A 15,398-nucleotide genomic window follows, 5' to 3' on the forward strand; every position below is an offset into this window, starting at 1 on the left:
CCCGCTGAAAGGTGAAATCATCTCCTGTCTGGTGGAAAGTAGACTGAACCAGGTTTTCCTCTAGGATTTTTGCCTGGCTTAGCTCCATTCCATTTCTTTCTTATCSTGACTCCTGACCACCCCCCAGTCCTTAACYATTACAAGCATACCCATAACCTGATGCAGCCACCACTATGCTTGAAAATATGGAGAGTGGTACTCAGTAATGTGTTATATTGGATTTCCCCCAAACATAACACTTTGTATTGAGAACAAAAAGTGAATTGCTTTGCTACATTTTTTACAGTATTATTTTAGTGCATTGTTGCAAACAGGATGCATGTTTTGGAATAAATGTATTCTGTACAGGCTTCCTTCTTTTTACTCTGTCAATTAGGTAAGTATTGTGGAGTAACTACAATTTTGTTGATCCATCTTCAGTTTCTCCTATCACAGCCATTAAACTCTGGAATTGTTTTACCAAATGTACCTTCTGCCCCTGCTTCCATTTAGCCAGGAAGCAGGTGCAGAAGGTACATTTAATGAATAAGAAAAAGCAGATAAACAAAACAGGAGAAACGTACTGAAGGTAAACAAAACCAATACTGAGYCTACTGAGGGCTAAATAAAGGGAGAGTAATCAAGGTGACGATGAGATCCTGGTGTGCGTAACGATGGGGAGCAGGTGTGTGTAATGATGATTGCCAGGACCGGTGGTTAATAGACCGGCAACGTTGAGCGGGGGAGCGGGAGTAGGCGTGACAGTACCCCTCCGACTCGCGGATCGAGCCGCAGGACGACGCCGGCCAGGGMGATGGCCCCGAGGGTGAGGAACAGGCCGGTCCGGAAATCACYGACYATGTTGGGGTCCAGGATGTCGGCCACCGGGACCCAACAGCGCTCCTGGTGGGACCTGACGGCATAGGCAGGTGTCCCATCGATGTCCAGGGGACCAGGAACCACCGGCCTGAGGAGGGAAACATGAAAAGAGGGTGATATCCAGTAGTTGATGGGGAGTTTTAATCGATATGTTACTTCATTGACCCTCCGGAGGACCTTGAAGGGCCCCACAAACCGGGGGCTCAGTTCCCGTCAGGGCAGGCGGAGTAGGAGGTTCCTGGTGGAGAGCCAGATGCGATCACCAGAATGGAACACGGCAGCCTCACTGCGGTGACGATGACTGAAGGAACCTTCCCAGCTCCTGGTTGGTCCTCTCRACCTGCCCTTTGGGCTGAGGCCGGCATCCAGATGTGAGGCTGGCCATGGCCCCCAGCTTCTCCAAGAAAGCTCTCCATACCCGAGACGTGAATTGGGGGCCACGGTCGGAGACGATGTCTTTCAGAAGGCCATAGTGCCAGAAGTCCTGCTGGAACAGTGCCTCAGCAACCTGGAGAGCAGTAGTGAGACCAGAGAGAGGGATAAAACGGCAGGATTTGTAGAATCTGTCCACAACAACCATAACAGTGGTGAAACCATCAGACGGGGGAAGATCAGTGATGAAATCTATAGACAGATGGGACCAAGGCCGCTGAGGCATGGAGKGGGGAAGAAGTTTCCCTGCTGGAGTGTGGCAGGGAGATTTGGTTTGGGCACATACAGAGCAGGAGTTGATGCAGCGAACAACATCCTGCGCAAAGGTGCCCACCAGTACTTTGCGGAGATGGATTGAAGGTCAACAGCCGATCCCTTACCTCCGTGGGGACGTAGATGCACGCAGGAGGGCAGGTAGCAGGRGCGGGTTCCCTCTCCAGAGCCTGGCAGATGTCCACGTCTARGTCCCAAAGCACGGGGGCKATGATTCTGGAGGGCGGAATGATGYGTGCACTCAGGACAGGAACCTTTCCTGAATCGTGGAGACGGGATAGGGCATTGGCTTTGATGTACTTTGAACCTGGGTAATATGACAGGGTGAAGTTGAAACGAGTGAAGAAAAGGGCCCACCTTGCTTGGCGCGGGTTCAGCCGTCTCACGGTCCATATGTCCTCCAGGTTCCGATGGTCAGTGAGGATGAGAAATGGGTCCTTGGCGCCCTCCAGCCAGTGTCTCCACTCCTCTGATGCCAACTTCACCGCCAGGAGCACCAGGTCGCCGACATCATAGTTCCTCTCTGCAGGAGAGAGTTTCTTAGAGTAGTATGCACATGGATACAATTTCTGTGGGTTACCTTGGTGTTGGGTCAGGACGGCCCCCATGCCCCCTTTTGAGGCATCCACCTCCACCACAAAGGGAAGCGTAGGATCTGGGTGTTTCAGCAACGGGGCTGATGTAAAACACCCCTTCAGTAGACGGAASGTCTCATCTGGTGCAGGACTCCACACCAACTTATGGCACAGGCCTTGAAGAGAGAGGTAAGAGGAAAGGCGATYGAGCTGAAGTTTTTAATAAAGTGGCAGTAGAGGTTGGAAAACCCCTAAAACCATTGTAGTRCATTTATGGTGGTTAGGACTGGRCATGACCTGACTGCCCTGACTTTCCTCTCACCCATCACCTTCCTGATTACTTGCACTGCTCTCTCTTAGTATTGCAGTTGATTTCTGCCCACAGTCCCGTTAGGAGCGCTCTCATTGGTTATGGTCTTACTGGCCTGGAGGTGATGGCAGATAACTGGAACCACTGACTGTCTGTCTGCTAGCCTGCCTGCCTGTCAATCACGACAGCTTACRGTGTGCTGTATAGCTACGCACAACTTCAAAATGCGTATCAGTCAGTGTTTTTATCCCCAAATAATTAATTTGGCCTCAGTTCTATTCAATGACACCAGACACAGAAAGAGCTGAAAGCAGATGTTGAGATGCATGTTGGATTAGTCCCGGTATTCCTGGGAGAAGGTTCTTGGAATTCCAAAGAAAAACATCCTGTCCTCCCTATAGCAGGCCCAGAGGAAGTCAAAGACGATCCTCAAAGTGGATCTCAAACCCCCAGACTTTCCACATATTTGAAGTATTCCAGCACTAGCACACCCTTTCAGGAGACTGAKAAGATTTGGCATGGGTCCTCAGACCCTCAWAAGGTTCTACAGCTGCACCGTCGAGAACATCCTGACTGGTTGCATCACTGCCTGGTATGGCAACTTCTTGGCCCCCGACCGCAAGGCACTATAGAGGGTAGTGCGTACGGCCCAGTGCATCACTGGGMCCAAGCTTCCTGCCATCCAGGTCCMCTATACCAGGCGGTGTCAGAGGAAGGCACTGAAAATTGTAAAAGACTCCAGCCACCCTAGTCATAGACTGTTCTCTCTGCTCCATCACAGCAAGCAGTACCGGAGCACCAAGTCTAGGTCCAAGAGGCTTCTACCCCCAAGCCATAAGACTCCTGAACACCTAATCAAATGGCTACCCAAACTATTTGCATTGCCCCCCCCCCCTTACACTGCTGCTACTCTCTGTTGTTATCATCTATGCATAGTCACTTTAATAACTCTACCTACATGTACATATTACCTCAACTAACCGGTGCCCCCCCACATTGACTCCGATACCCCCCTGTATATAGTCTCGTTATTGTTATTTTACTGCTGCTCTTCAATTACTTGTTACTTTTATTTCTTATTCATATTTGTTTTAAACTGCATTGTTGGTTAGGGGCTCGTAAGTAAGCATTTCACTGTAAGGTCTACACCTGTTGGATTCGGCGCATGTGACTAATTCAATTTGATTTGATTCAAATAATCAKCATATCAAGCCCTTGATTAGTTGAATACATTTTGCTAGTGTTTGGGATTAACAAATATGTGGACTGCTGAGGGTCGGGTTGGTCTCCAAGGACCGGTTTGGGAAACACTGGAGTAACTTGATTAAAGCTGGAATCTAAGGTCAGTGACAACTACTGAACAGAGTGATGGAGCACATTCCCCAAATACACACAACCCCCATTCTGCTGTGGACGGCTCACGGCCCCCTGTGACACCTCATATAAAAGTGTGGCACTTAAAAAGGCAGAGCGCTAGCTAGGCTAACTGTCTCCTCAGACCCTGGCTTCATACCAGGACCTCTTTCTCACAGTGCTGTACTTTCATAGAGGGAGAGACCATCAGGGAAAACACAGACCAGCGTCCTCTGAGGAAACTGACCCTTATCACCCTGTTAAAACCCATCCAGAGTACAAACAAAGACTGTTACAAGGGAACATTACAGAACATCTCTGGTACACGTTTGTTCACTTTGCTTTTACACTGAGTGTTTCAATATGGAGCTGCAATCCATATTTTCTAGAGTTATATATACTGTGTTTGTGACCGACCATCTCTTTTCAGTCTTATGTTCCAACATTTGAAATGGCGTTTTTTTTACATTGGATTTTAGTACAGACTCAGAGCTTCAAAATGGTATATCATACACTGTAGTTGGAGGAAACATGGGGAAGTAATGTTGGTTTAAATGTTGATAAATGTATAATCACATTTTGGAGAAAAAGACATTCAAACATTTTGCTGTGATTTTCTCACTTGCTCTACATTAATCTTTGGGAAACATATATTTCGAAAAGGAATACTTTCACCAAATTGCTAAAATGGATTCTCTGAAAAGGATCTCACAAGTTACCCCTGTAGGCAAACCATTTACAGTATTACATTTGCCTATTGCTGTATAATAAAGATAACCTTTCAGATTGAACAGCTACAGTGCTGTTCTTTGTTTACGCCCATTTAGCATAGTTCACACCCTCTAAAGRCTTAGACCCACCCATCTCTTAAAGAATTCACAATGGAACACATGCGACTGTGGCCATGTACTAAAGCAGTGAGGTAGTGCTTAAAAAAACGATAAAATATTTGAACTTCAAGTATTAAAGGTAGCAGCCTACAATGAGGAAAACATTTAAACATACAAACACATGAAGGCTTAGGTTAAAACACTATCTAGACCTAGGCCTATATCATAAGATCCTTTGAATAACTTTGGTTCAGGTCATGTTATAAACAAAGGAATCTAGCCTGAGATTATATTTCTGTATATTCTGCCTTTTCATTGCAAAAGTCCTGATCTTCTAAAAAAATATATGTTTGCCGGGTTGTGTCCAGTCCAGTTGATGCTTTTACATCTCTGGGAGGAAGGATGTCAGCATTGCACAGCAGCTGAAAATAGCTCTGAGTGAAAGCTCCTTTGCCACAACAAACCTTTTCACGTGTGAGTTCCAAATATCTCTAACGGTCACCCCAGCATGAGTTGTTTTATGCACCTGATGTCAGAYTGCACACTGTTCCAAAATGTGATTGTTACGCAACAGGACAGTTAACCCACGCTGCCTGCTTAATATCTATAGYCTATYAWTATTTTCTAACAAGTTTTATTTTCTAACAACAGTTTGAATTGAGGTGTGTTCCGTCTCCTCATTAATTCACATAGAAGTAGCCCATTTCACTATTGCGAGATCAAMTATGCAGACATTTGCGCAGTCTTTCARAAACTTTTRCCCCCTGGTACATTTTCTGGCTGGCACTCGCATTGCCTTCATTGTTGTTTGTGAGTTCCTACCAAAGTAAGTGCCTTATTTTCTGTATATCGTGTTATCGTTTTTACTGTAGCATATAGTATGTATGTATGTAGCATAATGTAGTTACAGTTTTATTCAAATGTTTTGAAATWCTGGTGACAAATCATCCATTCTGATTATTGCATAGATTTTAATGYACATTTATGTGTGTAAAATACTTTTTGAAGGTTGCACTGATTATGATGAGCTAATGATAAACTATTTGCCAGCTAGTCATGGTGCCATGTTTGTTGACATTATACAATGCATTCTGGGTGCCACGTAAATGTCTGTCAGACCAAAGATATTATAACAAAATGAGGCAAAGGAATGGTTCATAAACTTCCAGAGATGAATGAAGGGAAGTGAATTATCGTAGACGACACACCCCCTTCAACATGCATACTGCAAACAGACCAAACTCATCTTGTCTCCTCTTCTTATCTTTGGTTTATGTGAAAAAACAAACATGGTGGGACGCACAAACTTTCCATCGTCGAATTACTTTCGATTTTTAGAAAGAGTTTTACTCAATTATTTTGATCAATGGTGAGCAAGAATAAATAAACTCAAACTCAAACACATGTTCAGGTATGTTGGCCATGCCCACTAATTGGCCAAACCTGATCTTAATGAGTGCTCGTTTCCTTTGAAATGGGGTCTGTTTGAATAGACAAAAATGAACAGCTTTGTACGAGTTCAAAAAAATACAGGGCATGCTAGCTCCATCCTGGTGATGCAGTAGACTAATCCCATGGATAGAGAGCAGAAGATCATAGGTTCAACGCCATGCCACAATAAAAATACATATTTTTATGATAAATGCCTAAACAAATTAATGTCCATGTGACCTATCTGTACTTGGAGTTGAAAACAAACTAAGATAGCAGTGTTATTAAAAGTCTTATTGAAACATGTTCTCAGAACAGTATTTAAATACATTCAAATAACTTATCATTTCAGTTCTCAGAAAGTTCATAAAACATTCTGTTTTAATGGTCAGGAAACGTATGGCTTCATTCCCAGAACCAATGGGAAACCAAAAACGTACGTTCCCACAACTTCCAAGGAACCAAATGTGCGAGCTGGGTAGTTTCTACAATAGGAGTCTACACCCTACGGTAGGCCTAGATGTGTAGAATCAAAGCCAGGTTCCCAAAGTTGTAGGCTATGCATCTTCCAACATTCACACTTTCAGAAATGATTTCGGAAAGATGTTAGGTCATAATCAAGAAAAGGTTTTGAAGCCTTTGAAGTGATTAAGTGATCAGTCTTTTGTGATGATGTTAACTGGACCTGGGCCCAGCTATTGCTGGCATGGAGCTTGCAGGCTGGTTTGGCATCGCTAGTAAAAGATCTTAGCCAATACCTTAGCCAATAAATAATCTTGTTATTTTCTCAATTGCAGCCTTCAATTATCTTAAAATGGTAGTTTCCTTTTCATAGTCCTATAAACTGAAGCAAGTTAAAGTTAGCCAAATTTGAAGCAATTATAAGCTGGCAATYGTGTATTTCCCAAAGGATTCCAAATACCAGTATAAGATCGTTTAAGATCCATCAGTATATAAATGCAGCATACTGTTAGGACAGTATCTCCAATCATATGAAAATGCAAGACTTATCTGCATTCTAGATATATTATGTGCCACAGAGCAGTAAGGAAAACTCACATGCAMTGMACTTGTGTGAATGCCATTATGTGTTAGAGAAAAAGTATGGAGCCAGATAGCTGCCAAAAGGTTGAATYTACGTATTGTTWGGATCGTAAAAAAATCTATACGTAAATTGTTAGGATCGTAAGAAAAGCCATGCGTGWAACATGAAACGTAACCGTTATATTAGATCTGTAAAAGTACAAACCCTATGTTACGACMATGAATGAACATTTACAAGTTCAATTCTTACTTTACGTCTCCCTTTKCTCGGTTACAGATAGGTTTTATAAGTACAAACTTTTGTCAGGAATGTGGCATTTGCAAAGGACAGGAACCGAGTGTAGCTAGTTGAAGTTAGCTAATCAATCAAGCAACTCTAGCCCAGACGTTAGAGTTGCTTTGCAGCTTCCGGTTTCATTTCCAAAATAAAACTCTAGATCTTGTTTTAGAAAGACATTCGATAACGACGTTATACCAGTAGACGGCGTAGTATTGGCTTGTGCCTTCAGCAAATTACTTATGTGAGAATGATACTATAAAAACACAGAACAACCTTGTCCAGAATAACCGCCTGAGCTGCAAAATAGAAAGTAAATATGATTTAAGCTAGGCCTATTCCACTATCTAAATATTCAATGCTGTTGTGTGTTATTTAATGGCCYTATAATTGCATCATTTATTTTTATAGCCACGTGGGGCTACTGTGGTGACCATGTAACCTCACTAATGACACCTTTTCCAGTATTTGGGAGCATGGACTGTAGGCCTTATATTAGGCTTTTTGACTGTTGTATTTGCCAATTCCACTCTGTACAGTATGTAGACTTGTTATAGCCCTTTACGTTACACAAKCCCATCACACAGATGCTATATCCATATCAATAAATGAAACAAAACAAAATATTGATTAAGTCTTGGCTATAACCTGTRCTGAGCGAAATAGCCAAGGGGTCCCAAATGGTCAAGACTATCTATAGCCTATTCTTATTGCCAGTACTGTTTTCCCTATCAGCCACTGCATGTGATTCTTCAACTATTTTGTTTAAAATGTATTTAGAGGCTATACTTGTAGCCTAGTGGTTAGCGCGTTGGGACAGTAACCGAAAGGTTGCTGGATTGAATCCCCAAGCTGACAAGGTACAAATCTGGCATTCTGCCCCTGAGCAAGGCAGTTAACCCACTGTTCCCCGTGTGCCGAAGACGTGGATGTCGATTAAGGCAGCCCCCCCACACCTCTCTGATTCAGGGGTGTTGGGATAAATGCGGTAGACACATTTCAGTTGAAGGCATTCAGTTGTACAACTGACTAGGTATCCCCCTTTCCCATATTTAGAGGCCTGTGAGCTAGGGTATCTTTTTAAGGGGCCTATAATAAAAACAGTTCCAAAAAAAAGTTAGAGAGTTATATTTTTTATAAAGAGTTATAAAATATTTCCGCAAGACACCAGTACCCAAAATMATAGCCTAAATTGTAATGCCTAAAATTTGAAGGCCTATTTCTTTATTTGGATAGGCCTAGATTAACGTTATAGGGCATCTTCTGAGGCTGAGGGGTGCTTTTCCAAAGGCTGTGGTACTGCATGGAGATCACAAGCTCTTCAACTGTGCAGCAGTGTCGCGAAGGAGGGAATAGCCTATACAGAGACTACCTAAGACCACTGCAAACAGAGTTATTGTGGGAATAAGCTTAAGCCAGACTTAGCCTACATTTAACCTCTCACTTGTTCATTTAAAAGTCTAGTTTATTAACTCAACCATTTAAAAAAACAAGCACACATAAAACTTGAAAAAGCCATACATGCATGAATAAAATCATCYAGGATAACACAATAAAGTCTGGGACTTATTTCCATTGTGGTCCTCTTGAGACAAGATGGCTAGGCAAGATCAAACACAGTTAAACACAGTATTGCATTATGATAATAAAACATAAAAACAAAGAAGAAGAATATGTATCTCATCATTGRAGTTACATCATAGGGGTTATTCATATYGGCACCAGAGACATCAAACAGAAGACATCAAACAAGCTGCCCAGAGAGYACGTTGTTTTTATGGGCAGAGGCAACTCTTTCCACTTTTATTATAAAAAATGTTTTTCACCTTTATTTAACCAGGTAGGCTAGTTGAGAACAAGTTCTCATTTACAACTGCGACCTGGCCAAGATAAAGCAAAGCAGTGCGACACATACAACAACACAGAGTTACACATGGAATAAACAAACATACAGTCAATAATACAGTAGAAAAAGTCTATATACAGTCTGTGCAAATGAGGTAGGTAAGATAAGGGAGGTAAGGCAATAAATAGGCCATGGTGGCAAAGTAATTACAATATAGCAATTAAACACTGGAGTGATAGATGTGCAAAAGATGAATGTGCAGGTAGAGATACTGGGGTGCAAAGGAGCAAGATAAATAAATAAATACAGTATGGGGATGTGGTAGTTGGATGGGCTATTTACAGATTGGCTATGTACAAGTGCAGTGATCTGTGAGCTGCTCTGACAGCTGGTGCTTAAAGTTAGTGAGGGAGACATGAGTCTCCTGCTTCAGTGATTTTTCCAGTTTGCAGTCATTGGCAGCAGAGAACTGGAAGGAAAGACTGCCAAAGGAGGAATTGGCATTGGGGGTGACCAGTGAAATATACCTGCTGGAGCGCGTGCTACGAGTGGGTGCTGCTATGGTGACCAGTGAGCTGACATAAGGCGGGGCTTTACCTAGCCAAGACTTGTAGATGACCTGGAGCCAGTGGGTTTGGCAACGGGTATAAAGCGAGGATACAGGTCGCAGTGGTGGGTAGTATATGGGGCGTTGGTGACAAAACGGATGGCACTGTGATAGACTGCATCCAGTTTGTTGAGTAGAGTGTTGAAGGCTATTTTGTAAATGACATTGCCGAAATCTAGGATCGGTAGGATGGTCAGTTTTACGAGGGTATGTTTGGCAGCATGAGTGAGGAATGTTTTGTTTTCGAAATAGGAAGCCGATTCTATATTTAATRTTGGATTGGAGATGCTTAATGTGAGTCTGGAAGGAGAGTTTACAGTCTAACCAGACACCTAGGTATTTGTAGTTGTCCACATATTCTAAGTCAGAACCGTCCAGAGTAGTGATGCTGGACGGGCGGGCAGGTGACGGCAGCAATCGGTTGAAGAGCATGCATTTAGTTTTACTTGCATTTAAGAGCAGTTGGAGGCCACGGAAGGAGAGTTGTATGGCAATGAAGCTCGTCTGGAGGTTTGTTAACACAGTGTCCAAAGAAGGGCCAGATGTATACAGAATGGTGTCGCCTGCGTAGAGGTGGATCAGAGAATCACCAGCAGCAAGAGCGACATCATTGATGTATACAGAGAAGAGAGTTCAGTGCAACAGTGCAGTTCAAGAAGAGTTAAAATATTTACCAAGTAGACTAAAATAAAAAGTAATAATAAAAAGTAACACAATAAGAATAACAATAACGAGGCTATATACAGGGGGCACCGGTACCGATTCAGACTGCGGGGGTACAGGTTAGTTGAGGTAATTTGTACATGTAGGTGGGGGTGAAGTGACTATGCATAAATAATAAACAGCGAGTAGCAGCAGTGTACAAAAAGGGGGGGGGGGGGGTCAATGTAAATTGTCCGGTGGCGATTGTATTAATTGTTCAGCAGTCTTATGGCTMGGGGTAGAAGCTGTTGAGGAGCATTTTGGTACTAGACTAGGCACTCCAGTACCGCTTACCGTGCGGTAGCAGAGATAACCGTCTATAACTTTGGTGACTGGAGTCTCAGACAACTTTATGGGCTTACCTCTGACACCGCCTATTGTATAGGTCGTGGAAGGAAGGAAGCTTGGCCCCAGTGATGTACTGGGCCGTTCGCACTACTCTCTGTAGCACCTTACGGTCAGATACCGAGCAGTTGCCATACCAGGCGGTGATGCAACCGGTCAGGATGGTCTCGATGGTGCAGCTGTAGAACCTTTTGAGGATCTGGGGACCCATGACAATTTTTTTTCAGTCTCCTGAGGGGGAAAAGGTTTTGTCATGCCCTKTTCATGACTGTCTTTGTATGTTTGGACCATGATAGTCCGTTGGTGATGTYGACACCAAGGAACATGAAACTCTTGACCRGTTCCACTACAGCCCRGTCGATGTTAATGGGGCCTGTTCGGCCCTCCTTTTCCTGTCGTCCATGCTCAGCTTCTTTGTCTTGCTCACATTGAGGGAGAGGTGTTTGTCCTGGCACCACACTGCCAGTTCTATGACCTCCTCCCTATAGGCCGTRTCATCGTTGTCGGTGATCAGGCCTACCATTGTTGTGTCGTCAGCAAACTTAATGATGGTGTTGGAGTCGTGTTTGTCTAGGGTGTCCGGGAGGATGCTGTTGATGTGAGCCATGACCAGCCTTTCAAAGCACTTCATAGCTACCGACATGAGTGCCACGGGGCGGTAATCATTTAGGCAGGTTACCTTCACTTCCTTGGGCACAGGGACTATGGTGGTCTGCTTGAAACATGTAYGTATTACAGACTCGGTCAGGGAGAGGTTGAAAATGTCAGTGAAGACACTTGCTTGTTGGTCAGTGCATGCTCTGAGTACACGTCCTGGTAATCCGTTTGGCCCACCGGCTTTGTGAATGTTGACCTGTTTAAAGGTTTTGTTCACATCGGCTACTGAGAGAGTTATCACACAATCATCCAGAGCAGCTGGTGCTCTCGTGCATGCTTCAGTGTTGCTTGCCTCGAAGCGAGCATAAAAGGCATTTAGCTCATCTGGTAGGCTTGCGTCACTGTGCAGCTCGCGTCTGGGTTTCCCTTTGTAATCCGTAATAGTTTTCAAGCCCTGCCACATTCGACGAGTGTCAGAGCCGTCAGAACTGAAAAAGTGTGTGCAAGCAAGGAGGCCTACAAACCTGACTCAGTTACACCAGCTCTGTCAGGAGGAATGGGCCAAAATTCACCCAACTTATTGTGGGAAGCTTGTGGAAGGCTACCCAAAACGTTTCACCCAAGTTAAACAATTTAAAGGCAATGCTACCAAATACTAATTGAGTGTATGTAAACTTCTGACCCACTGGGAATGTGATGAAAGAAATAAAAACTGAAATAAATTATTCTCTCTACTATTATTCTGACATTTCACATTCTTAAAATAAAGTGGTGATCCTAACTGACCGAAGACAGGGAATTTTTACTTGGATTAAATGTCAGGAATTGTGAAAAACTGAGTTTGAATGTATTTGGCTAAGGTGTATGTAAACTTCCGACTTCAACTGTATTTTGATAAGGTGCATGCATGGGGATGTCCACGTCACCCAGAGATATGTGCATGCTGTAGAGATACACCTAGTGGACTGAAACTTCACTGTTGTAGGCATAATACAGCTAGTGCTAGATAGACTTGTGCTGGCAAATAAATCCATGACATTAACACCCTAAATGTGAAGTAAACTCAACTGAGGAGTAATAGAGACTTTTAATTGAAAACGTGAAAGATACTTATTTTCCCGGTTTGCCTGAATTCTCTCTGACTTCCATTTTTTAAATTCTGTGTTAGGCTTGTTCGCGTAGCACTCCTCACATGCCGTTTGGTGTATGTTTTTTTTGTTGGTYAGATGAAACTGCCAAAACTCTGAAAGGGAAAGGGGGATACCTAGTCAGTTGTACAACTGAAAGCATTCAACTGAAATGTGTCTTCTGCATTTAACCCAACCCCTCAGAATCAGAAAGGTGCGGGGGGCTGTCTTAATTGACATCCACATCATCGGCGCCCGGGGAACAGTGGGTTAACTGCTTTGCTCAGGGGCAGAACGACAGATTTTTACCTTGTCAGCTCGGGGATTTTATCTAGCGACCTCGGTTACTGGCCCAACGCTCCTACCTGAAAGGTATTATTGTATGTCAGAATTGCAACACAAAATTTGTTCAAGCCTAAAATGTTAGTCCGTAATCGTATCCTGGTGTTTGTATGTTCACAGATGAAATTTCGCATTTACGTATCATGTTTCACACSCATGGAATTTTTTTACAATCCTAATGATACGTACGTTCAACCTTTTGMCAGCTATCTGGCTCCATAAAAAAGTCCTGTGACTTTCAATGTGTTGAGTGGATGAAGAACCAACAATTTTGACCAGTCAGAAAATTGCTAAAGACTTGGTTCAAAACTAATTGGACAGCATGGAAAAATGCACTTACTGTACTATGAGTCCCATTATGTACTGTATATTTAGGATAAGTGGTATGGCTTGAAATTTGAGTGAATAAACAGGCAACGTGCCGAAGTGATAGAAACCAATGTTAATTATTGCAATCGTATTAAAGACTACGCTTTTGCATGTTTTATTAGGGTATTATAGTACTCCTACAATGTAATATAATCTATAAAGTATTATTCTGGGAGGTTTCACCTTTAACACTATTATTTGACTAGCCAATGCTGTGTCAACAAATAGAATGGCACATAACACGCTCCAAAGCCAGTATCGTTGTCTGTGAGTCACAAGGTTATTCAGGGGTGAAACACATTTATCATTCTAGTATTCATCGACTTTCCCTAGACTTAGAGCATTGGCCTAGCATGCTAAATCCCTTGCAAGAAAGGTGTTGCGTTGGCCATGTAGATTTAGACATTTCTTGAGGAAGCCTTCATCCACTGAGGGACATCACTCTACTAGGAAAGGTGTCACTTGAAGCCCACTGTTAGTAAACCTAACTGTGATTGGCCCAGGGGGGTGAAGAGTGACCCGATGTTAMGATGAAGATTAAAGCCACATGAAACAGCATGGTGGAGATTTTCAATCAGCTACAAGCATTTGTAGGGAGAGGAAATGTCCATTTAAAAGTGCTAGGACCAAACACCTTGTCTTTCACCACAGATTTCCACTCATGGGACCCGTCCAGGCAAAGACATCTAGGGAGTTGTWTGTCTGACAGAGTAAGTCTTAGGCAAACATCACACCTGAGGTAAGGTACTGAGTGATAGCAACAGCTTCAGGCAGAGCTTGGAAGGCTGTCTCAAGGTGTGTTCCAGAAGTCAGGTCAATTATTCTCAAGAGTCAAGAGGTGAGCTATTGGGATCAGGGCATGTTGTTTTCTCCAAGTGTCCTCAGCTGTACAACTCCCCGGTGTGGAAATGATGAACAACATGAAATGTGTAATATGGCTTAATCAATGGTTTGAGTGATGCTCCATTTAATTGGGATAGTGTGTGTGCGCATGCACGTGCGCGCTTGTGTGTCTGACAAATAATGAATCTGTTTGAACATTTATAATCCAGCATGTTAGGAAGGTGTCTGAATAAGAACCCTTTTTTCAGGATTTTCTTTACAGCTGTGAGATCACACTTACATTAAACAGCCTGTCCCTCGTTCACTCGCTCTAAGTCTCATATTTGAAAATATTCTCCCATTGACATCAATGCATGACTAAGTGACAAAGTGAAAAAGTCAAACATTTGGAAATTATCAACTATGACCATCCCAACAGGGACCAATGGCCCAGCTAACAGTGATAGGTGTTCAAATCTACAAAAAAAGACCCACAGTCTGAGCTAGAAAAAGCAAGGACATGGAAATGTTGCTGTTAAAGGTTAGAATGATTTATTTTGGCACCCAAATAAATGGAGCTAGAACAACCGGAGTAATCACCATCAGAACCTCTCCCATTGTTCGAACAATCCCAGTATTCTGGTATCCATTCCCTGAACTCGGTTTAGGGACAGAAAAACTGGAGCACCACTTTGTTGTTCGATCAACAGTCCAAACTTCCTGAATCGCCACCATTCCCATTGATAACATTGTTGGCTGTCTGCAGAACTGATAGCGGCCCCCGTCAACTGACAAAGGAGTTTAATCATCAAACCTTGATAAGTCAAGTTCCAGGGAGTTTCACAATTACAAGAAACTTTGATGACGTGGCAGCAAGGTCTTAAGCACTGACATTGATGTCATCAAACTACACACACAGTACAGACATGTTGAGTACAGTGGCAGAATTGTACCATTGTTTTAAATGGAGGTGTTTGACAGACAAGAAGCAATGTACGGCACTAAAAACCTTATCCCAATGCCTTTGATTGACTCGCGTCAAATGATGGCTCTTCTAATACCTGTCAGAGACAATGAACCACAGCTGCCCTAATTGAGAACCAATCTAGGCAGCCATAGACATAACTAGACACTAACTAGACACCTACAATGAAAGCACATACATTCCCCATGATCACAGGACCTGACCGCATGATACCACCTAACACATCCAAAGAAACCACAAGAACATCTCAATCTAAAGGCCAGGGCGTGGACA

General features: G+C 43.2%; 1 protein-coding gene across 1 annotated transcript in view; it reads right to left on the reverse strand.

The window, feature by feature from the left end:
• Window positions 1-23: 23 nt before the first annotated feature.
• LOC112068451 (uncharacterized) overlaps window positions 24-15,398 on the reverse strand; it is a 21,293-nt gene continuing 5,918 nt past the window's right edge. Inside the window, exons 3-5 of the mRNA XM_070438159.1 lie at window positions 2,144-2,314; window positions 1,671-2,086; window positions 24-1,366 (exon numbers count right to left, since the gene is read on the reverse strand). Of these exons, the coding sequence (XP_070294260.1) occupies window positions 1,142-1,366; window positions 1,671-2,086; window positions 2,144-2,314 (812 nt within the window). The 3' untranslated portion in view covers window positions 24-1,141. The remainder of the gene's footprint in view (window positions 1,367-1,670; window positions 2,087-2,143; window positions 2,315-15,398) is intronic.

The sequence above is a fragment of the Salvelinus sp. IW2-2015 genome, unplaced genomic scaffold (genome assembly GCF_002910315.2).
Source record: "Salvelinus sp. IW2-2015 unplaced genomic scaffold, ASM291031v2 Un_scaffold516, whole genome shotgun sequence".
Taxonomy (NCBI): domain Eukaryota; kingdom Metazoa; phylum Chordata; class Actinopteri; order Salmoniformes; family Salmonidae; genus Salvelinus; species Salvelinus sp. IW2-2015.